Below are 22,990 nucleotides of genomic sequence, written 5' to 3' on the forward strand. Positions count from 1 at the left end.
ACATAACAATTCCTAAATTTATGTTTATTTATACGTATTAATTTATTTGATTCACAATTTTTATGAATTTTCTCTGCAAAGCTAAAATCCTCTCCTCTAGGGCTGCTTAATATTAATTTAATATTGAACTTATTTTACTTTGCAAGCTCTTACTTTCTTGTACATATATTTTCTCTAACTGTGTAGTTAAAGTAGTTAGAATTATTTAACAACATAGTTTTTACTTATTTAATTACATGTATTTGTAAAATATTTCAAATACATGTAAATATTTGAAGGGATTTCAATATATCTCTCCATTGGCAATGTGATTGTATATAGTAGATACACATTTAGGTATAGGTAATATTATATTATTTCCTATAAATGATATTAACAGCTATGAATAAACGTGACAGTAAAGGATTGTCAAGTATTCTTAAATATATTAAAAAGGAATATTGTTGTAAACACTAGAATGCCTTTTATTTTGTATTCAATAAATATTTTTTTGTAACATAATTCGAATTTGTTTACTTCCCAACCTTAATCCTGTCCATTTTGAGTAAAATGTAACGAATCTAAGTAGTTTTCAATAATTGGTTATGGGGAATTTAATTAATACCATTACTTATATCGGATATTTTGTGCGTGAGCAACGATAAATACTTATTATTATAGATTATGGTATTAAGTATAAAAAAATTGGAAATTATTTAACATTTGTTATCAGAATAAAATAATTTTATTGATATAAATTTCTATCTATCCATCTTAATGATAATATTTGATATTTTCTCACTGACTTCATCAAATAAAACAGTACATTATTTTTATATATAACTTTAAATTGTTAAATATAAAGCTAAATATTAGAAATATTTGGAAAATTAAATCTCAAAAATAAAATATTCAAACAATTAAATATTTAAAAAATTATTTTATAATCATATAAAGAATAACATTGAATGTTGGTATAGTGTCTTGGAAATGTGTTCGGGATGTTGTTGCATGTTAATAATATGTGATAATTTTACGAATATCTTTTTAAGATCTAAACCAAATATACATATATATTTTATAGTGATCGAAGAGATGGGAGTGAGCAGTGAGTCTCACTTATTGGACGTATCCAAGTCAGCGCACTTACCACGACAAGGACCAGTGTCCAATAGTACTGATAACTCCCATAATACATCGTGTGGTAACATAGTCATTGTCGAGAATTCCCTTCACAACAGAAGCGCGCCTTCGTCGATGATAGTTCCGTTTAATAGTCAAAGTTCTGGTTTTCTGCCGCTATCTAACAAGTTAAAAATCTCACAAAAATCGATGAAGACAATGCCGAAGATTACAGTCAACACCACCAACTTGCAGAAACTTCAAAAAGGAAAGTCCCAAAGCATTCAGAAAAGAAACATTGCAAACGATATAGACGATGATCTAGGAAATATATTGGATATACCAATAATATTCGCCAAAGACGACGACAATTTGAGCAATATAAACAAAATGCCAGTAGTAACACAAGCGACACTGGCTAAGGAGTCTCAGGAAAGACCAAAATTGAACAGTACCACCAAGGTAGTTTTAATCAGCAATAAGCAAGACAAGCTGCAACAGATGCCAAATAAATTAGGGGCTACTTCTACGCAGGCCGTTATATGTCCCAATATGCCTATGCAAAACTTAAATCAGTTGATCCTACAGACACGGTCGCAGAACAGTAACATCTCAGCAAAAAGCAGGGTAGGAATGCCATTAGAAAATCGACTGGTGCAACCTACTGTGAAGTATACCAAGATCATATTGGCAAAAAGAAATTCGCAACCCGCTCAACAAAACGAGAAAGACGAGCAAATGATTATGACCAAGAAAATCATAGAAGATATAAATGCACCTAAAATCCTGACTTTTGAGAAAAATGAGCATAGATTCGTGCAAGCACAATCTTCCACACATCTTCCGGCATCAACAACAAATTACGATGATCATAATATAGATAATTTAATCGAGATTGAGGATGCTATTAAAAAGAATATCATCGAACGTAAATACATACCCACACCTGCAATCGACGAGACACCATCCGTAACTCTCGACGATGATTGCAATATTTTTAATAAAACTAAACCAGATGAGAATGAACATGATTCGAAACAGTCTGTTTTCGGTAATGTTGGTGAATTGCAAACGTAGAATATATAATTACTTTACGAAAAATGACATAATTACTTCATGATAATGTTGATTGTGTAATACGCTAGAAGATACCTGCATAGTATGATTATTTCAGTTTATTGTCGGTATTAATCTAAAAAAATATATATATAACAATATATTTATTATTATATTTAATATTAAAATATATTTATTTTAAATTGCAAAATATATAATAATATCAATTTCTATTGTCATTATAATTACTATATATATTGTATATTATACATATTGTACTGATCTCTAAGCTTTAATACGGTTATTGATATATATTTTGTTATTAAGATTATAATACGCGACCTATTTTAAGTTCTATACTCATTTCGCTTATGTTATATACTTATGATAAAAACATAGTAACACAAAAAACTAGAAAGTTGCAACTATTGTTTAGTTATTCAAATGGCTGATGATATTAAATTTTTTATACACATAGAACGTTTGTTGTTAGAATAAAATTGACCAAAGAATGGGAAAGGCAAAAATAAATAGAATTAAATAACAATAATACACTGTTACTTTGAAAATTGACTGTGAAAATTATCACATATAATTTCTAGAATGTCAATTTTTTATTATATAACTGTTTATGGATTTCTCTAAAATGTGCCTCAGAAAGAATGAGAAATAATTACATAAAAAATGCATCATATTAATTTATTATCTAATTGAAGTGTTACAAATAAATTATAGTCCAAATATCGACTAGAAAATATGATTTCTTAAACGAAAAATTTGAAATTTTTTTATCTATGTCAAACACAGGATAGAAGTTAATCTCAAAAACAGATAAATAACATTCTAGGACTATACAATTGTTACACGACATAATGTATTTGTATTATAAATTCAACATATAAAAGATTAGAAACAGAATACAGATGAATGAAGTTCTTATAAAAACTTGCAGTTATTTATACCTCAGTTCCTAATAAAGCGTTCCCATTTTGTGAAGTAAACATCATGTACATCTTTTTACTGAATTCGGGACCAATTTTACGTACTGCTGTGAGAGGTCCTGCTGCTCTCCTTATCTGTCAAATAATATTTTAACTTGTATATATTTATTACATTAATAAATGTTACACTACAAAGTAATTGTATGATTAGGTTTTGGCTTGTACTAAATATCACATGTAAAATATTGTATAATTAATGTAAAATTTACAATTAATTAAAGTAAGTAAACCATATGTATTAAACACAGTTCAAGTATTATAACAGTTCAATAATTTTATATATTCTTATTTTGTAAAGGAAGAAATAAAATTAAGAAACTTACCGATAGATCTTTTAATAAATTCATGCCTTCGTCGGGTGTGCAATTTCTGTAAGCCTAGAAGAGTAAAAACACATTGTATTTAATTTACTACTTAATAAATAAAATAGACAAATTTTTTCAACGACATATATGGCAGTAATTAATTAAAATGATACCTTAATAAGTTGAATTGGGCTAGGATAAACTATACATATTGCCTCTGATACTTCTAAGCTACTCAAGTTAAATTGGCACAATTGCTGCTGCCACAGTCTCTTTAACCCGTTACCATCTTTGTCCACGCGCACTGCATTCTTATTGTCTCCCATGACATACCAATCAAATTTACCTTCCTGATTCCCTCTTTTCTGCAATTTATATGGTATTTCCGAAATGGACTTTGTATACTGGTATATCATTAAAGCTAAATCCTGCGAATTTTCAATCAATCTGCTGCTGCATTTAACTACTATCTGAATTTCAGTCAAGCACATCTCCAATTGCTGCCTCGAAATAATTGGTAACGTGTCGAACTGTTGATTACCTTTGCCGTTATACCTGGACCCTTTACTTCCAGGATTCCGATCCGACTTCTGTTTCTTCCTATATGCAAAATACTCTTCCATACCATAGATAACTAAGGTCATATTGTAATTCGGTATCAGAGCCTTATAATCTGAGACAGATGTGCAGAAAGTGCCTTCTGCCACATGTTTCACCGCTTTGTAGTTGCTCCAAATCACAATAGCATACTCTTCCGTCTGTATACTTCTCCTTGTGCGCACGTCATTATCTTCGTCGATATAGTCCTCCTCGATGTTCCTCCGCCACATAATGCTATTAGGAATTTTCTCGGTGGTCACATTGAATTTAATACCGGCATTCTGCAATGCACTCTCAATTTCTTCTCGAGAAGCGACCGAATCAATACCTCGATCAAGATAAACTTCCATAAACTTTATACATTCGCCGGGCTTCATATCGTTCAACGTTTTCTTCTCGATCGCCTTTAAAGTCTTTTCCCTCGCTAGAGCTTGCTGACGTCTTGATCGTTCTTCCCTCAACGTTGCCTTATCTTTTTTGGAAACTGTCGCTTTTCGCGAGGTTTTATTAACCCGATTCTCCGAATCGAAAATAGGCGACTTCTTTGTATGTTTATAGCCATTGTCGGCGTTTAAATTGCTGTCACCTTGCGACGTCGGGCTGTCAGCGATTCCGCGGCAAAACAGCACCTCCGGAAAATCGAAATCATTTGACGCGTCCGAACACTTGCCGCCGATCTCCGATTCGATTTTATCACGTTCGTCAGCAACAGGAGAGAGAGATACAGATTCATCCGAATCACTCAATACGATCACATTCGACATTCTTCTTTATCTTCTTCTAACGTTACTTGTTTTGACTTGTTCTTTCACCTCCTAACTTTTGCTCATTTCTCTTGCTCGCCTCTTAATTTTGGTTGTCCTTTTTTCTTTCGTCTTCTTTTTTCCTTCTTCAAATCTTAATTACATACAGTCAGACGTTAGATATTTCGGAAAAATTACATATAGGAGAAATTTCAGATCTGTTGATATACTATAAGGAGCTCCGCACAATAAAAGAAACAGAGAGCAGAGAATAATGCCTAAGTCACATTGGACGCAGCAAAGCAGCAACCAACCAGCAAAGCGGTATTTTTTACCCAATAAATATTGCCTCGCTGATTGGTTGGACGCGGTAGAGGACCCTTTACAGAATCGCGCCCCTGAGTGACAATCGAGCGGGTATCTGAACTAAAGGTATATCCACACAACTTGCATAGTTGCATAAACGTATGGATAAAGAAAATTATCCAATCGCATTTCTCCTATAAAAACGCACGTAAAATGTAAACGTCCAATAAAGGCACTTAAAAGCAATCTGGGGATCGATTATGTATCTCGAAATGAGGTGAAAATTACAAAAGTGAGCAAAGGTTACTAGGTATTGACCAATTAAATTATGAAAATTCTAGTGAATTTGTTCACTTTTGTAATTTTCAAGATACACAATCGACTCTCTGAAGGATCTTTTAGACGAAGTGAAAATTACAAAAATGAGCAACTCACTAGGTGTTAAATTTACTAGAATATTTATAACTTCATTGGTTTAGTAAATTCGATCACTTTCGTAATTTTCACTTCGTTTCAAGAACCGTAATAAGCCTCCTAAACGCAGCTCTGCATAGTGTGACTTAAGCCGGGAACACAAAAAAACGTAAGGCCGTAAAATGTAATCAGTAAGGAAATCGAAGATTGGATTCGCTACTGACCTTATGATCTCTACCGTAATTGGGCAATTCGCTTACTGATTACGTCTTACGACCTTACGTAGCCAGAGTCATAAAGTCTCTATAGACGCGCGAAATCACTGCAGTGCAATCAAAAAGGCGCGCAAGGTGAATAGTAAAGTGAGTAATGAAAATTGAAAGCGTTCGAACTTTTGCAAATGTAGTTTCAAATTGCGAGTTTCTCCTTTGCTGTATTTGCATACGACGTTAGTGCCAGAACCAGCTAATCGAAAGCAATATAAACTAACGTCTCATTTCCTTTTCGAAAAGCAGAGCTAAGCAAAACAAACCGACTAATGATTGTGTAGGTTATATACCTGTTGCGATAATTGTACAAATTGTATGTGTCTAATGCGTCACTCGCAATATTTGAGTCAACCGAGTTTTAAGTATATATATTGTTATTTTCATGTTTTTAGATTAGTCAATCAGATTGAAATTTTGTTTTGTCTAAAATGGATTCATCTTCACGCGAATCATCAGTGGAATTGGAAATTATAGAGGACGAGTTGCTCGACGAAGTGTTGTGTATGAACAATAAAGAAATTGTCGAATCTAAGCAAAATGACACAAAGAAGGAGGGCGTCGTAGAGAACAATCCTTGGTACGAGGATGAGGAAGACACAGACGTTTACAAGAAGAACTATGAAAATTCGAATGCACGTGTCGATGTTCGAACGGAATCTAAAGAGGGACTAAACAATATCAAATGCACAGAGCACAAAGATAATATGAACAGACCAGATAAATTGCATACTTGGCGCAAGAGGACGAGGCAAGATAATACAGATCATGAGCATACTAAGATTTCTCGTAACAGACGCTACTCCAGTGACTCCAGTACAACCACTAATTCATCAGAAAATGATAAAAGACATGTAGAGTATGAAACAGATCCAGTTGTGCTAGCACGTAGACAAAAAGAAATTGATTATGGAAAAAACACTAATGGATATGACAGATATATTAAGCTAGTTCCAAAGTAAATCTCATAAGATTAATATGGTAAAAGGTTCTGTTATTTGTTGCATATATATTTAATTAAAATCGTTTTTTCAGAGAGAAACGTACACGAGAGCATCCAAGAACACCACCAAAATATATAAAATATAGCAGAAGGGGTTGGGATGGTATGATGAGGTTGTGGCGGAAGCAACTTCATTCTTGGGATCCTCCTCAGGAGAATGACAAGGTTGACAAATAGACTAAAGTCATTTTGTCATTCCGTTTATAATACTGCCAATATTATTTTCTTTAATTTATATTGCAATCATGTTATTTTAATGCCTTTATTTTTTCTTTGCATATCACTTCTAGTTTTTGAAACAATTTTATAATATATAACTAATCATATAATATAAGAATTATAACAAAGTGATATTTCTGTTCTTATTTATGTAATTTCATAATCGTTTTTAAAAAGTTTAATTACATAAATGACTGTATAAATAAAATAACATTAATATATATGTATTAAACTCTCTTAAGACAGGGTTTACAATTTTCTACTATTTAGACAAGTTAACCCTAGCTATACACACACTGCGGTTCCAGAAACCCCAGTGCAATTTGCTAAATCGAGATTTTTTCATGATTCTGAATTTTTCTTTCTTTAAACCTATATATCTCGAAATTATTTAATTCTATCAATTTTTACATATCATGAACTTATTTCTTAATTAATTCTCCATCGATTGAAAAAAATAATTAATTGAAATATATTTTTACAGAAGTTATGGTAACAAATTTTAACAAAATTAACCCAAGTGTGTATATTCAGGAAAAAAAAGTATAGCTAGGATTAAACTATATTAAATTTAAGTGAATTAAAAATTATTTAAACAAATTTCAAAATGTGCAATTTTTTGTATGTGATTTTGATACAAAATTTGAAAATAGTATACTATCATACATGATAAATGAATATAAATTTATTCTAAGATTACATAAAAATAATAAAAGGAACTTTATATTTTTGTTAAAATGAGCCAGATCTTTTGATTAACACAAAAGTAAAAAAATATATTCAATAAATTATTCACTATTTACATTCTTAAGTTACACTAAATGTCTGATAACTTAAATCTTCTCTTTTATTAAATGTAAAAAAAATTCGATTGTTACTGAAACGTGTTTTAATTTAATCTCTATTTCAAAATATTCAGAAATAAATTGTATCAAATACTACCATAGACCCATGCTCCTCTATATGATAATAAAGAATATATTATTCTTAAAATAAGAAATTAAAACTAAAAAATACATTATTTACTGTACATTCAGCCGTGATTCAAGTCTTTCCAAAATAGCATCCAGTTTCTGATTAGTACTCGCTTCCATCTCTTCTATTCTTTCTATCAATCTCTTTTCCATATCATAAAATTTATTGTCGATATAGATTCTAATATCTATATCGGATTTCTTATTATCTTCTCGGTTTATACAATTTTCGTCGCTATTTCTTCTTACATTTCCGTTTTTACATTCAAAAGAATTCAATTGTTCATGATCAGTCTCGCAATTTCGACATTCTTTTCCATTATCTCTTTTTGAAATTTCATTTTTCCATTTGAAATGATCCGAGTCTGATGTAAGAGTTTCCAAAATTTTCTGTTTAAACTGCTCGTTATTCGTAATTTTATTATTGTCGCGGTTATCGTAAAATTCAAATATTCTTGTTATATCAGGTTGTTGACTCATTTTACCGAGAAATATATTACTGAGAAATGTCTGGATAAAATCTTTATCTTTGACAATACCGGATTTTGTCTCTTTTATAGACTCTGTCTTATTATCAATGCAGGTTTTAATATCTGATCTTTCATAATTCTCTCCACAATTTGGATATTCCGTTTTACTATTTTTTCTTTCAATTCTATTTTTACATTTGGTAGCATTTGACTGCTCATAATTATCTTCACAATTTGAAAATTGTTTTTTATTATCGCTCCTTTCAATTTTATTTATGTACTCGTCATATTTTGAGCCTGCAAATGTTTCCGAAAGTTTCTCTCTATATTTCCTCAAACTTTCCTGTTTTTCGTCAAATATTCTCTTTGCCATCTCAGATTCTTGACTCATTTTGCCATTGCTAGCGTTACTGAGAAAAGTCTGTATGATATCATAGTCAAAGGCACTAGATTTTGCCTCTTTTGTAGAGTCTGTCAAAAACAGTCTTATACCATATATCCACATAAGAGAGCCTTTATTTTTTGTTCTAATAAACTAGAAAGTAAACATGATTAAATATTTAATTATGACGATCATTTATAGTTATTGAAGATAATTCAAATGTGAGTTAAAATGTTTTGTTTTTCAATGTTTACTTAACAAGGTATACATATTTATTTAGTATTGACTCTTATAGGTATTTACTTGTACTTAATTTAAATTTTATTACAATAATTTTAAAATCAAAGTATCCATGTAAACAACAGCCTGCTTACCTTAATACTAACTTCTGTAGTAGGAGGATGTATCATAGTTTCACCAAGGAAAACTATATTTTCTTCATACTCATCTATGAACTCCGCGTGTATCGTTGTTTCATATTCTCCAAATTGTTTGAAGATTTCTAGGACGTTACCTTCAGAAATAATAGCAAGGCGTGCTATCTTCTGACAATTTGATACTTTAATATTCAACATACATGGTTCTGTATTAGAACCTATTGGTTGTAAAGCAATACAAGTATCTACAGAAGCTACTTCGCAGTTTATTCTGCAAATGTTTATATAATTTAAATGTCATGTTGTTAACTTAAAGGCTGTTGTAATCAAATCGTTTACCTCGCAGATGAGTACTGCATTGGCGCAATGGTGACGGCATCAACAAATTGCTTATTATTGCTGATCTGCCAGTTGCACGAGATTGACAGGAGACTGTCACAGTGTTTTATAGGTAGTGATGCATGCAACTCGCTGGTGTTTTCGGTATTCATTATTTCCATAATTCTAGTATAATAAACGGTCACCTTTTTGCAAATAAAGCATATACCACAAGTACACTTTGCAGTCTCATAAATCTGTCTGCGATTATCAGCATTCTCTTAGACGATATCCATTCTATTGTCATATGCGCTACGCATGATCACGCATAATGACATAATCCTCTTTGAACTGTTTTAAAGAAGCAGAAATTGACAGAATATTCACTGTTTCTGAATAAATAATTTTATTTATATCGACTGTACTCAAACAGAAATTGGTGTTACTATTGTATGCTGCATCGTCGACAGTTAAACAATTTTTAACTCCTGCTTCTGTGATTACCGACTTCAAAATTCTATACCACTCTATACCGATTGAAACCAATACAAACTACAAACGTCAAGATGAAAAGGAGTACGTGAGAATTGTAGACATAAGTATGTCTAGGATGCGTTCTATCATCGACTATCATAAACGAGAAATGAGGTCTGTTTTTTACTCCCTGCACTCTCTGAACTAAGTGGCCTGTTGTCAAGTCTGTTCGAAAGTTATTCCTTTTATTGTAGTTTTCTCAATATTTTAGTTGTTTATTTGGACTTTTTTTTGTATTTTCCTTTTCAAAAGTTCCCCGGAACGTCTAAATTTTTGCACTCCCAAAAAATTTCCAGATAAAAAGAAAAAACCTCCAGGCCTGATAGAAATTCTATTAAATTCAAAATTAGCAACACCAGGTGCACGAGGTGCAAAAAATTGAAGTCCAGAGAATGCTGGAATAAAGAACAGATCTACTATTAAATAAGAATTTTTTTCAATAATCTAATATTGTGCACGATATATATATATATATATTGTAAATAGTACACATTGTAAATATTATTATAATGTAAAATGTCTATCACATGTTTTGAAATATGAATATCGGCTTACCGGCCTAGTAAGCTTTATCCCTACTCCTCAAATAACCGTGAAGAATAGGGGGGAAGGGACTTGACTGAACAGCTGAGCGAAGGTATCGAACCGTATCGAATTGTGTTCGCTGTGCGCTTCTCCCGCAAATTATCTGAGCTTCGCGATCTCACTCAAAAAGGATGTCGAAATACAGAATCGTTATGGTTCGGCACGGCGAGAGCGAGTGGAATAAGTTGAACCTTTTCTGCGGGTGGTATGACGCCGATCTGTCGGACAAGGGTGCGTAAATGTCGCCCAGCATAAATGTGTTCGTTCAATTCGCCGTTTTCAAGGGCGAAAGGTCGCGCGATTCCATGCGAATCTTTCGAGTTTCTCTTCTGAATGACATTGACGTACTGCAGTCGTACATCTTAAATCATTAAATCACGTTAAAACTTGATATAATACAGATAATAAAAATCTTTCATTTGTTATAAATATTTTAATTTTGACAAACTGTATTGTACATTTGTGCACACTAATAAATATTTTAACATTTGACATCTTAAACAATTGGATATTAAAATTGGATTTAAAAATTTTATTCAATCTTTTTTATAATATTCAAATTATTCTTCATAAATGAACAAAGTATTATATTAATTTCAATCAATGAGTTTAACATAAATACAAACATTTTTATTGATTGAATGAATTTATAGAAATCTCAAGAATATAGCTTACTGATTGTATGGATATTGATTTAGATGTTCAAAGAACTATACATTGGATTATTGCAAAGCATGTCCAGTTTTAGAGTTTTACAAAAAATTAAAAATTAAATTAAAAATTATTTGTATATCAGAAATCTTCTTGCAGGCAAGAAGGAGGCTGTATCTGCGGGAAAGGCTCTCAAGGATGCAGGTTATACATTTGATATAGCTCATACATCGGTGCTCACAAGAGCACAGGAGACACTCAAATCAATCCTGAAGGAAATTGGTCAAGAAGATCTACCTGTTTGTAAAACGTGGCGTTTGAATGAACGACATTATGGTGGTCTTACCGGTATGAACAAAGCAGAAACTGCTGCCAAATACGGAGAGGAACAGGTGCAGATCTGGCGGAGATCATTTGATGTACCACCACCACCAATGGAATCTGATCACAAATATTATGATACAATAGTAAAAGATGCACGTTACACCGATGGGCCAAAGCCTGACGAATTTCCAAAGTTTGAGTCCCTCAAATTGACCATCGAGAGAACGTTACCTTACTGGAATGATACAATTATTCCACAGTTAAAAGAAGGCAAGAGGATCATTATAGCCGCTCATGGAAACAGTTTACGTGGCATAGTGAAACATTTGGATGGTAAGACGTTTTGCTTCATTATTTCATTTATTTTTTTTATAATTATAATAATTTATGAAATATGTATAAATCTGTTTTTTTTTAAAGCAATGAGCAATGAACAAATTATGGGACTGAATCTGCCGACCGGCATCCCATTTGTATATGAATTGGATGAGAATTTCAAGCCTGTCGTTTCTATGAAGTTCCTAGGTGATGAAGAGACAGTTAAGGCTGCGATGGCCGCAGTTGCCGCACAAGGAAAGGCCAAATAAATAAATAATAATAAAAAAAAAACCGTCTAATGTGTGTCGATGTTCGAGAAGCAAAAATCTGTTGTACTCGTATATCTGTTTAAAAAAATATTTATGAACTTCTAGTTTCATTACACTACGAGAAAGAATGTAGTTCAAGAGCGACAGTGGAAGCGATGGAATTCTTGCTTGAATTAACAAGCATTCTTATGTAAACTAAAATATATATATGTATATATCATAGAATGTCTGAAAATACGTGAGATTCCTTTCAATCTATATCTTTGGATGCATTTCACTTGATGCTCGCAACGCTTATGGAATTATTTCATTCTTGTTTATCGAATATTAAACAAGAGAAAATAATACTTGCGAACGTTGAGTGTTAAATAGAATATATCTTATGTATTACATACGCTGTGTATTTCAAAAAGTATACACATAGTACCATTTAAGTCCAATTTTTCATTTTCTGGTTTAGTGATTTAATCATAACTAGAAAAACATGATTTTTCACATTATCATTAAATTAAGTAAGATTAAATCTAAATCACAATCAGAAAATGACAAACCATCATAAAAACTTAATTCGAGTACTTTGATAAAATTTTTTTTAGAGAAAGAATTCTTAAGTAAAATCCTCGTTTTATTAAACGAAATATTTAGATTCATTAAATTTAAAACAGCATACTCTGTAAAAAATACTGAATATATAATATTTAGTAATGACAGAATGTTATAACAAATATATATAAAATAAGCCTCAAATATATATGAGGGAATTATCAATTTGGAATTTGCATTAATTATGTAATTTCGATTTATATTTTATACTGATGAGAATCCGAATTGAAGGATTGAAACGTATATTCTATTTGTTTTGTTACGAAAAATAAAGAATTTTTGTGCATCCAAATAGCTGATGTAGGCTCTGATGGGCTTTTTTACATTTTTTACTGATAGAATGTTAAGAGACCAACATTATTTATTTATCTTCCGTTTATGTAATATAAAACTATATTTATTTCTTATACATCTTTTATTATACGTAGGCTGCTGGAAAAGTTTCTGCAAACAATATAAAAAAAAAATATGTAAAATTGGGTAAATGGCTTTATTGTTTTTCGAAGTATTCGCCTTTAAGATCGATACATTTTTGCATACGCTCGAACCAATTTTCGAAGCATTTTTTCCACTCTAAGGCTGTAATCTCAGAAATCAGTGTACGAAATGTTTCAACAGCTGCTTCAGGCGACTCAAATCGCTCACCACGCATTTTATTTTTAATGTTTGGGAACAAAAAGAAGTCATTAGGCGATAAATCAGGTGAATATGGACAATGAGTCATCAATTCGACATTATTACTGGATAAAAAATCAACGGTTTGGCGTGCTGTGTGACAGCTGGTGTTGTCATGATGAAGGATGATACGACGATTTCGGTTTGTCCTACGCAATTTATTTATGACTTCTGGCAAACAAATTGTTGTATACCAATCAGGATTTACAGTCCTTCGATCCTCTAAAGCCACGGTTGTCACATGTCCTGTATAACCGAAGAAACAAGCAATCATTTGCTTTGCAGCACTGCGTGAACAAACAACTTTTGTTGGTTCCGGTTTATTTTGAAATATCCAATCAGTGGATTGTTGTTTACTTTCGGGCTCATACGAATAGATCCATGTTTCGTCCCCAATAACGATGTTGTAGACCAAATTTGACCGACCTCGGTTAAATTTCCTGAGCATTTCTTTGCTCCATTTAACACGAGCCTGTTTTTGAGCTTCGGTCAAATTGTGTGGGATCCAACGAGTGCAAAATTTCCGTACGCTCAAGTGATCATGCAAAATCGTATGTATTGCTTTCATGTCAATGTCTAAGGATGCCTGAATCTCGCGGTATGTTATATGCCGGTCTCGCTCAATCATTTCACGCACAGCATCAACATTAGTGGCAACAACAGACGTGGGTGGACGACCTTTACGGAATTCATCACTAAGAATGGTACGTCCACGCTGGAATTCGGCAAACCAATTATAAACAGTCCTATTGGATGGTGCTTCATCCCCGAAAGCCAAATAAAGTCGATCGATGCATTGTTTCGGAGTTAGGTTACATTTGTAATCGTAAAAAATTATTGCCCGAAAATTTTCACGCGAAATTTCCATTTTCTTACAAAATAACTTCTTTTAAAATACTATACAAACAAAACTAGTTGGCTTGAGTACAAATTGTCAATTGAATTATAGGTTAAAAACGTCTAATTTTACGGATATGATAGTAGCAGAACGTTGGCGCCACTGGAAGTACTAGATTGCAGAAACTTTTCTAGCAGCCTACGTATAATCAACACATCAAAGACGTACAGTTAGTATACGAGATATAGGCTGGGTTCCACCTTTCGGTAAACTTCATCGGCCCATATCTCTATAAAATATTGACATAAAAGGCATATTTCTTTCTTTTCTACACATGAGGGAGAGGGAAAAAGAAGCAAAGTCTGCAGTGGTTTGAAATATTTCAACTTTAAAGCCAAGCCCAATGCTTTCCGTTTTACGTACGATGCGCATGATATATCATTTCATCTTTCTTTAACATTCTTTAACATTCGGTGTAACAACAAGGAGATCAGGTGTAATTGAGTGCAAAGTATCCATGCGCAATACAATATCTTGTTTAATTCCGCCATGATCAGTATCGTTCAATGCTGTTCAGTCAGGTTCATTCAGTGTGTTTCGAAACGTCAATTGGTTAGTGTAGAGTGGCTTTTTATACCATAACCTTATATATGTATACATGTACATTACATGATACTCTGAGAACAAAGCTCTTTTAAGGAGGAAGAGCAATCGATTGAAGTCAAATATGAGTCGCGTGGATTTAAAAGTCGTATTACTGGGTAACGCGATGGTGGGAAAGACGAGTCTCATGGAAAGATATGTACACGACTCGTTTAACGGCAATAGGCCCTACCAGAATGTAAGTATTTATTCGATTATATGCGTGTGTACGGGGGTGCGTTCACGCAGTTGTAGATCTTCGCACTTAGTGCCATAATATTTAATTAAGAAGAAAACAGTTTTTTTTTTTACACGCGTTTGTACCAAATTAATAGAATAGCCTAATTATTCCATTTCTCAAAAGAACAGAAAGAATGTGAAGACTAATAAAGGGCACGCCCCCCCCCCTAATAGCGTTAATACTCTCTCTTGTACATACTATATGAAAAAGACGATTCAACAAAGGCGATTGTTGAGAAACAAAGAAAACAGAAAAGACGTAGTTTTCCTTAGAATTCTTTAAAATCCTCCCCGACAGCAGGACTATTCCTTTTAGCTGAACTTGACAGTTTTAATTTCCTACGTTTAAAATTAAATATATCGATAGCTATAATATTTGTTCGTGTTGAAATCCCAAAATTTTTTACATTTAATGATGTGAATACATATTCGGGCGTTAAAGAGAAAGATAGTAAAAATAATGATTGTAGAAAATGCAAGCAATGTAAATAGACCTAATGTGAAAGAAGTACACAATTATATTTATATTTGTGGGCGTTTCGATTAATTTATAATTATAATATTTTGTTTCAAGTTCAATTCACATAAATAAAAACTTTCAAAAAAATTAGTTTTTAAAAGTGTTATAGTTGCAATCTATTATAATATATATATACTTTTCACCAGTGCTGATATTCAGTGCTGATACAGTCGTTATAGAAATTAAAGGAAAAACAAGAAACAAATTGTTAACAAATATTTTGTAAAAGAAATGCAGCTAAAAAGAATGGGCCTAGTCAATTTGCGAGCACTAATATGGTACATCTTGTTTCTCTTAGTCCGCGACATTGTGGAAAGAAAATTATAAAGTAACATTGTATTAAAATTTGCACTGAGAATCGTCTAAATGGAAGGGAGGGCGTCATACCAATTAATCCAGTTGAAATTATGCCGCAGACAATAGGCACTGTGTTTGCAGCGAAGCGAGTGCAAGTGAACGATGTGACACTTATTATGGGAATATGGGATACTGCAGGCAGTGAGAAGTAAGTATATAAAATTACTACATCATGTGCCCAACTCGAAATTTTGAAACACTGTTAAAATTGGTGCTTTTCTTTTAGATGATACAGTTCTTTTAGGAGACACAAATATTTTATCCTTCTTGATTTAATGAATAACAGATAGAATGACATTTGTATCGACTGTATCTTCTAAAAAGAAAGCAGTTACAGTGTAACATAATGATTATTTTGTCTTTGTTTAACATTGGCAAACAAGGATGTAACGATTCATTATGTTATCTCTATTTCTTACTGAAAAGCACTCAATATAGAATAATTAATAATAAATTCAGTTACACTTACTATATTAAATTAATGCACATTAAATTGTTAAAAGCTGCTTTATGTAAAGTAAAAGCATAAAACATATAATCAATTTTAACAATAAAATAATATATGTATATTCTCCACCAAATAACGTGACAATATTATTTTTGAGTATTTAATCAATGAAAATATTTATATGCTTTTACATTTAACTTTGCTAATTTTAAGCATAACAGCTTTTAGTATACACTAATCTAATGTAATGCAAGTGACCGAATTCGTTATAATATAGCACCAACAATAAGTTGTACTGTTATCATTAATTAGGTATGTTATCACTAACTAGGTATGACGCAATGACTAGAACGTATTATCGTGGTGCCAAGGCTGCCATAGTGTGTTATGATATTACAAAATCGAGTACATTCCAAAGAGCGAAGCACTGGGTGAGAGAACTTAGAAGCATTGAAGAGAATTGTAAAGTATATCTTTGTGCCACCAAGAAGGATTTGTGCGATGAAGGTTTTGTATCAGACGATCCAGATATACAAAGTGTTGTAGAGAGGTATGCGAGTGGTACACAGACCAAACTTTTCGTAACGTCTAGTAAAACGGGAGAGAAAGTAGGTAAGAAAGTATTACATTTAATAAACGTTATTTTATTTTATTTACAAAATGTATATTTATTATATCTGTTCTTTATAGCCGAATTGTTCGATGAAATTATACAAGATTTCGTATCCAATCCTGAAAATTTGCAAAAGGTAGAAGAAGCAATTGTTCTAAGCAAAAAAACCGGGGAAAGGTATTGTTGCGCAATCTAACATAATCAGTATTTGTACTCATTGTATTCTTTTATGCTTTTTTATACTAGATAATTTAAACATAATGATAAACATAATGAAATAGATTCTAATGTATTATTAATGACCAGTGTGATATTATTTTGTTTATTAGTAAAAGCTCAGAATTTTATATAAGCAAAGCTGTTAGCACAATACAACTTCGCAAAATATATATTAGATATTTCAGCAAATAGTAGATTTTTAAAAAATGTATAGAATGTGCACGTACAATTTTGTAAATTGTACTTGAAAAACTATGCGATAAGCAATTAAAAATTTTATATATAATATGTGATTCTTAATCAATTTTTTTTTTCATATTTTGGTAAAATTATATTCATAATCACATTCATGTGATTATGAATCGCGATTGATAAGATTCAGTGATAGAATTATATTCCTGAATGTACATGAAATGTAATTTTTTTATTTTTATGTTAAATTTCAAAAATTTTGTACTTATTATTACATAGAAAAAATTGTTTTACTTCGAAATTCCTTGACAGGCTGAAAATAGATAAATGGGAATTTTTCAGTTTTAATTTTGTTACAGTAAAATATGAATAAATTGAAAAAAAAATTTTTAATTCAATCAAATTTATTAACTTATTATTACCTTTTGGATCCCAGTAGAACATTACTGATTGTAAGTGAGAAAACTCATTTACTGGTATGTAATTCAGTTAATAATTTAGTTTTTATAATTCGTTTACTTAACAGCGACTAAGAAAAGTAGGATATACAATATTCTCTAGCATGTTCATAAACACCAAAAAATATAAACCCACCAATAGTAAAACCAGTTACTCTCGGAAGAAAACCAGCAAACAACCTAAAAACATTAAATATATATAAGAAAGGAGCTACGAGCCAATATATGTGTTACAATATAAACTTTCAAGATGAAGATGACCTCATGGATCGAAACGTTTTGTTATATTTGTGATTAAATTTTATTGGCAAATTTCTACGTTTGTTTATAATTATCTTGAATATAATATTGTAACAAATATATTATATTGGCTCGTAGCTCCTTTCTTATATGTATTGAATTTTAATTATTTGAGTCGTTTTCTTATAATTTTAATTCTAAAAACATTATTCTTACAACTTCAGAAATTTCGATTGAAAAAAAATATATTTTACACAATCCTCACCCTTTAAAACCGTGATCTCTGTAAACCTCTTTCAACATTATCGATATTTTAACTTCTTCTTTTTCTGCAGATGTGCTAGATAACATAATTCTGGTCTTTGCAACATCTAATGGCGTTGTTATAGCGGCTGATATAGCAACTGAAAAATAAAAAAAAATTAAAAATCTCATAAGTAAAGATTATTGTTCTAAAATTATTTATACTAAGTACTAGATTTATTACCTGACGCAGCTCCGCAACTGGCACCTTCCAGGGGTGTGCATTCCCGTATTTCTTGGGTACAATAAACCTTGAAATATTCCCATAATGGCATTTGAATCAAACCAAACGGCAAATCCCGAAGAACGGTGCTTCCATAACCGCGATATAATGTTCTTAATCTTAGTCGATGCGTATCAGACAAAAGCGCTTGTTTCCTTTGTTTAATTACCTCGACTGGTACCCGAACCAAGCAGGCAGTCTGCACGTGAATCAAATTTTACTATATTTTCAATATTGAACGATATTTATAAAATATGATTTATACAAGATGATCTTTAAATATTGTAAAATATTCTAAGAAATGATTCTTTACATTAATTCAAGATGAAAATTTCATATGATCCCAAATTTCATATCATACCATTTATTTAACTGTAAAATGATCTTAAATATAAGAACAATCTATGAATAATTTGAATATCAGCTTTAGTGCAATCCATGTGCAGTGACAAATGGACCTATAAAACATTAGATGCTTTCCATTTGGCAATACAAAGCGATGTTCTATCTTTGTTATTGAATGTTAAGAAAGAAAATGTTTATGTTGATTTGTATCACTAAATGGAAAGCACCATTATTGAATGCAATTAACAATTACTTACTATTTCAGAAGATGATGCTGCGATCATGTGAATGATGGAGTGATACTGATTTGGTACATACGGTAGCGAATATTGTTTTATTCCTTCATAAGTAATAAAAAATATAGCAGCTGTAACATTAATGTTTTCATTAATATTAGAGAAAAAATATTTTTTTGGTATAACTGTGTTTCATTTTAATGTTAAATTGTACCTGACGGAGCCGAACCTAGTAATACAGGCCCTATGCCTTTATACAGGTGTCTGAAACCGCCGGATTGGAAAAATCCATGTTGACTTTGCAAGCGCGTTTTCAGGGTATCCAATGGAAAAAGTGTCACGTCACAAACGACTCCTGCAAGGGCACCTGACTAACATGAAGCAACAATTATTTTCTAATAAAATCATATTGATGTCTATTAAAATCTATTGACAATATTTTAATATTTTAACTATTTTATTACATTTTAACTATTTTAATATTTTAACGTCACTCTAGGCGAAAGTTTCTGTATATTTATCAGTAATGGTTTATTTGATAAAAAGAATTTCTTAAAAATATATATATATAAAATATTTAACATCAAAGAAACAATAAATGGTAAATTATATTAAAACGTTAAAAAATAAAATAATATACTAAAATAATTTATTAACCTTATAATGCCAAAATTAGTTTTTTACGAAATATAAATAACAAGCAATCTGTTGATAATGTAAAAATGATTTATAAAAAAATAAAACAACTATTTATGATCATTTATGAAAATCAATTTAAGTAACAGTAGACATGTGGAATAAATCAGTAAAATTTAACGTCTGATAAATAATCGATATAAGATTGATGAGGAAAATATGAGCTATAATTAGCCAGTTGTGAATTATAAATGGAATGTTGTTTATATAAACAATATGAGCAATTATTTAAAAAAAATTACAAAAAACTTAAAAAAGATAACAAGTATCAGGTATAAAAAATAATACAGCTAGATAACTCGCATATAAGTTTAATGATCAGCCGGCAACCATGGACGAAACAACACTTACGATAAATGATGTAAACAAGACATCTCTCTTCGAGAGATTCGGTGCGGACTCTTCTTGTTCATGAAGCATTTCCTTATCACGTTATGCTCCGTCTCGACGTCAGGTTCGATTAATGAGAAGATTTCAAGAAACGTCATCGAGCTGATAAGTAGGAAAAGTGGCCTCTGATCAAAAGACTACCTTGTATCGCGCGCCAGATCTTTCGGCAGAAAAAGTATTCGCGCAATCATTAATGATCAACACAACAATTACTATTAGATACTGAATTTTTTGTATCATGTATATCTGCCAAAACTTGTACCATTCATGATGAAACGACATACGACGTAAATGACGCAAACCGATGAGAAAACACGTGCTCTGTATTGCTCCTATACATTATCATACAATACTTAAGCAGGTATATATTGGTATATGTGAAGCCCGTCGTCTGCTTTTCAGAGCCGAACTTAACCTAACCCTAATCTTTCAACAACAATTCGCGGGAAAATTGGAGTAAAGCCTGCAACACACGATGCTTGTTTTCCTACTGCTGGATTGCTAGCTGAATTAGAATCTTGCCACCGTATTGGCTGCGATGCTATCAGTACGATTCTAATCTAGCAGGAAAATAAGCATCGTGTGCCGCAAGCTTAATATACTTTCAAATAAAATAAAATAAAACTTTAAGGAGTTCCGCACAATAAAAGGAATAAGAAACAAAGAACAGAGGCTGTGGTCAAAGTCTCGTTACAAATTTGCTTTGAAGCATTTGATGGATCAATTAGAAGAAAGAATTTTACAAACTGATCAATTAAAAAACGCTTCAAAGTATTTGCAGCATCGCGTTGATCATATCCAAGAGAATAAGAATTTCAACCTATCAGAAATTATGTATTCTGAAATATACAGTTTCTGATAGGTTGAAATGCTTATTCTCTGTTCTCTGTTCTCTGTTCCGTTTAATGTGCGGAGCCTTTAACAGTGTAATATTCTTCGACAAATTCTTTTAAAGCTTATAAATATCTGAGAGACATATAAGAAAAACTAAAAACTTAAAATAACATATTCGTTATGTCTTTGGGGTCGATTCTGTATCTTCAAAGCTGAAAATTACAAAAGCGAGCAAATTTACTAGGTGTTGATCAATAAAATTATCAGTATTTTAGTAAATTTGCTCACTTTTGTAATTTTCAGTTCGTTTTAAGATAAAGAATCGATCTCCTTGATATCAATCATAAAACTTTTTTCCTAAGATGAAAAGTGAAAAGTAAAAAATTTCTCCATTAACTTCAATGGTTAAAAATTTATTTTTTACTTTTCATCCTAGGGATAAAGTTTCATGATTGATACTCTTGTCTCCTATTGTCATGCCGTCCTATGTACAGCCGGTCACAGAAAGGTTGCAACACTTTTCTTTCGACGTATTTCGGAATGCAGCCTACTCACCGAGCGATTGATTCTCATTTGTGGATCCATGAATAAGAACCAATCGCTCGGTGAGCAAACTGCAAAATTTCGAAACCAATCGAAAAAAAGATGTTGACCTTTCTGTGACCGGTTGTACACGGAATCGGAACGCGCGGATTACCAGATTTACTTCACAGGTAAAATTTACCAAAAGGTGGAACAATCGGCTCTTAATTGATTTAAATGCAATTATTAAGTAAATTCGTTGAAAAAATAAAAAGTATTAAGGAAATGTGCATAGAAATAAGTTAATATATTTAAAAAATTTCATATTAAAGTTTATTTATCATTAACCTGCTTACCGTGCTATATATAGAAGGGAATAGAAGGGAAAAGCAATCGGCACAATTTGCGCGGTTCCTATAATTATCTAAGGTCTGTTTTCTGTGACTGAACTAATGTACACTTTTGAAAGATAGATATACTTAAAGATAAATATACGTTTGATATGTGGCGACCGCCACCAGAGGTCCGGGGACTCGTTCAGATTCGCGAAAGTATCTCAGTCACGCGAACTTGCTTTAAATAGCATAGTCACCTAAAACTGATTCCAGGGCGTCTAAGGCAAGTCCCCACTACATCGCCTTACTGATGAGTAGTAGTAGTCCTAGTAGTGTGGGACCGAAACGAAATGCCACGGCCGACTTAAAAAACAGCTTTTGAGTCTCTGGCTTCCCTTAGTGAGAGTTTCCTCCTTCATCGACAGCCATTAATATGTAGCAACCCCCGCTACATAATTGGTATTAACCTCCTAACGTGATCTGAAGACGGGGAATCAATCAATGTGATCAACAGATTGCATCAGCAAACCGCACAAGCGCCCTGTCATTACTACTCATACAGTAATAAACACGTGTGCAAGCATGTCGTTTATCAAGGATGCCGCCACCAAGCCTCCCCCATCCCCGGGCAACGCATTCACAGGAGAGAAGGGATTCGTCCGAGAAAAACCCCAAAGTACCACCATGGACGATGTCTCACCCCGAAGTTCGGTGTAGCTTCTGGTACCTGGGTTTTTCCTCTGCGAATCTTTCTCTCCCGTGAATGCGTTTGCCCTGGAAGGATTAGTGGCGGCGTCCCTTGATAATGACATGTTTTTGCACGTGCTTACTGTATGAGTAGTAAT

General features: G+C 32.1%; 7 protein-coding genes across 12 annotated transcripts in view; 4 read left to right on the forward strand and 3 right to left on the reverse strand.

Annotated features, from left to right (window-relative positions):
• The window catches only part of LOC108748347 (KAT8 regulatory NSL complex subunit 3), a 6,406-nt gene extending 4,154 nt beyond the window's left edge, over positions 1–2,252 (forward strand). For both annotated transcript variants that reach the window (XM_018486444.1, XM_018486445.1), the window contains exon 7: positions 1,064–2,252. In XM_018486444.1, coding sequence (XP_018341946.1) covers positions 1,064–2,178 — 1,115 coding nt within the window. In that variant the 3' untranslated portion in view covers positions 2,179–2,252. The remainder of the gene's footprint in view (positions 1–1,063) is intronic.
• LOC108748349 (crossover junction endonuclease EME1-like) overlaps positions 1–5,041 on the reverse strand; it is a 5,903-nt gene extending 862 nt beyond the window's left edge. The window contains exons 1-4 of one of the 2 annotated variants that reach the window (XM_018486447.1): positions 3,637–5,041; positions 3,482–3,535; positions 3,120–3,233; positions 2,231–2,293 (exon numbers count right to left, since the gene is read on the reverse strand). In XM_018486447.1, coding sequence (XP_018341949.1) covers positions 2,267–2,293; positions 3,120–3,233; positions 3,482–3,535; positions 3,637–4,827 — 1,386 coding nt within the window. In that variant the 5' untranslated portion in view covers positions 4,828–5,041 and the 3' untranslated portion in view covers positions 2,231–2,266. Of the gene's footprint in view, positions 1–2,230; positions 2,294–3,119; positions 3,234–3,481; positions 3,536–3,636 lie in introns of those variants that run through there. The other variant, XM_018486448.1, reaches the window with a different exon arrangement.
• LOC108748352 (ras-related protein Rab-24) lies at positions 1,232–17,414 on the forward strand. 2 transcript variants are annotated; one of them, XM_018486454.1, is made up of 5 exons: positions 1,232–1,242; positions 14,955–15,173; positions 16,151–16,239; positions 16,871–17,151; positions 17,230–17,414. In XM_018486454.1, the coding sequence occupies exons 2-5, from the start codon at positions 15,060–15,062 to the stop codon at positions 17,346–17,348; spliced, it is 603 nt and encodes a 200-aa protein (XP_018341956.1). In that variant the 5' UTR covers positions 1,232–1,242; positions 14,955–15,059; the 3' UTR covers positions 17,349–17,414. The 2 variants fall into 2 exon arrangements, with proteins under 2 accessions (XP_018341956.1, XP_018341957.1); XM_018486455.1 differs by lacking the exon at positions 1,232–1,242 and having other exon boundaries at positions 15,096–15,173; positions 16,033–16,239.
• Positions 5,831–7,007, forward strand: LOC108748351 (histone RNA hairpin-binding protein). Of its 3 annotated transcripts, none has more exons than XM_018486451.1 (3): positions 5,831–6,108; positions 6,188–6,750; positions 6,828–7,007. In XM_018486451.1, the coding sequence occupies exons 2-3, from the start codon at positions 6,224–6,226 to the stop codon at positions 6,970–6,972; spliced, it is 672 nt and encodes a 223-aa protein (XP_018341953.1). In that variant the 5' UTR covers positions 5,831–6,108; positions 6,188–6,223; the 3' UTR covers positions 6,973–7,007. The 3 variants fall into 3 exon arrangements, with proteins under 3 accessions (XP_018341953.1, XP_018341954.1, XP_018341955.1); XM_018486452.1 differs by having other exon boundaries at positions 5,831–6,072; XM_018486453.1 differs by having other exon boundaries at positions 5,841–5,888.
• Positions 7,975–9,963, reverse strand: LOC108748348. The gene is made up of 3 exons (XM_018486446.1): positions 9,557–9,963; positions 9,215–9,488; positions 7,975–8,993 (listed from the first exon to the last, which is right to left on the reverse strand). The coding sequence occupies exons 1-3, from the start codon at positions 9,715–9,717 to the stop codon at positions 8,037–8,039; spliced, it is 1,392 nt and encodes a 463-aa protein (XP_018341948.1). The 5' UTR covers positions 9,718–9,963; the 3' UTR covers positions 7,975–8,036.
• On the forward strand, positions 10,678–12,404 carry LOC108748350 (phosphoglycerate mutase 1). Its single transcript, XM_018486450.1, has 3 exons — positions 10,678–10,885; positions 11,465–11,962; positions 12,050–12,404. The coding sequence occupies exons 1-3, from the start codon at positions 10,786–10,788 to the stop codon at positions 12,214–12,216; spliced, it is 765 nt and encodes a 254-aa protein (XP_018341952.1). The 5' UTR covers positions 10,678–10,785; the 3' UTR covers positions 12,217–12,404.
• A 410-nt stretch (positions 17,415–17,824) lies between the features above and the next one.
• LOC108748384 (S-adenosylmethionine mitochondrial carrier protein-like) overlaps positions 17,825–22,990 on the reverse strand; it is a 7,407-nt gene continuing 2,241 nt past the window's right edge. The window contains exons 2-8 of the mRNA XM_018486524.1: positions 20,416–20,614; positions 19,583–19,739; positions 19,390–19,499; positions 18,749–18,986; positions 18,527–18,665; positions 17,986–18,201; positions 17,825–17,876 (exon numbers count right to left, since the gene is read on the reverse strand). Of these exons, the coding sequence (XP_018342026.1) occupies positions 18,093–18,201; positions 18,527–18,665; positions 18,749–18,986; positions 19,390–19,499; positions 19,583–19,739; positions 20,416–20,484 (822 nt within the window). The 5' untranslated portion in view covers positions 20,485–20,614 and the 3' untranslated portion in view covers positions 17,825–17,876; positions 17,986–18,092. The remainder of the gene's footprint in view (positions 17,877–17,985; positions 18,202–18,526; positions 18,666–18,748; positions 18,987–19,389; positions 19,500–19,582; positions 19,740–20,415; positions 20,615–22,990) is intronic.

Source organism: Trachymyrmex septentrionalis, unplaced genomic scaffold (assembly GCF_001594115.1).
Source record: "Trachymyrmex septentrionalis isolate Tsep2-gDNA-1 unplaced genomic scaffold, Tsep1.0 scaffold22, whole genome shotgun sequence".
Lineage (NCBI taxonomy): Eukaryota > Metazoa > Arthropoda > Insecta > Hymenoptera > Formicidae > Trachymyrmex > Trachymyrmex septentrionalis.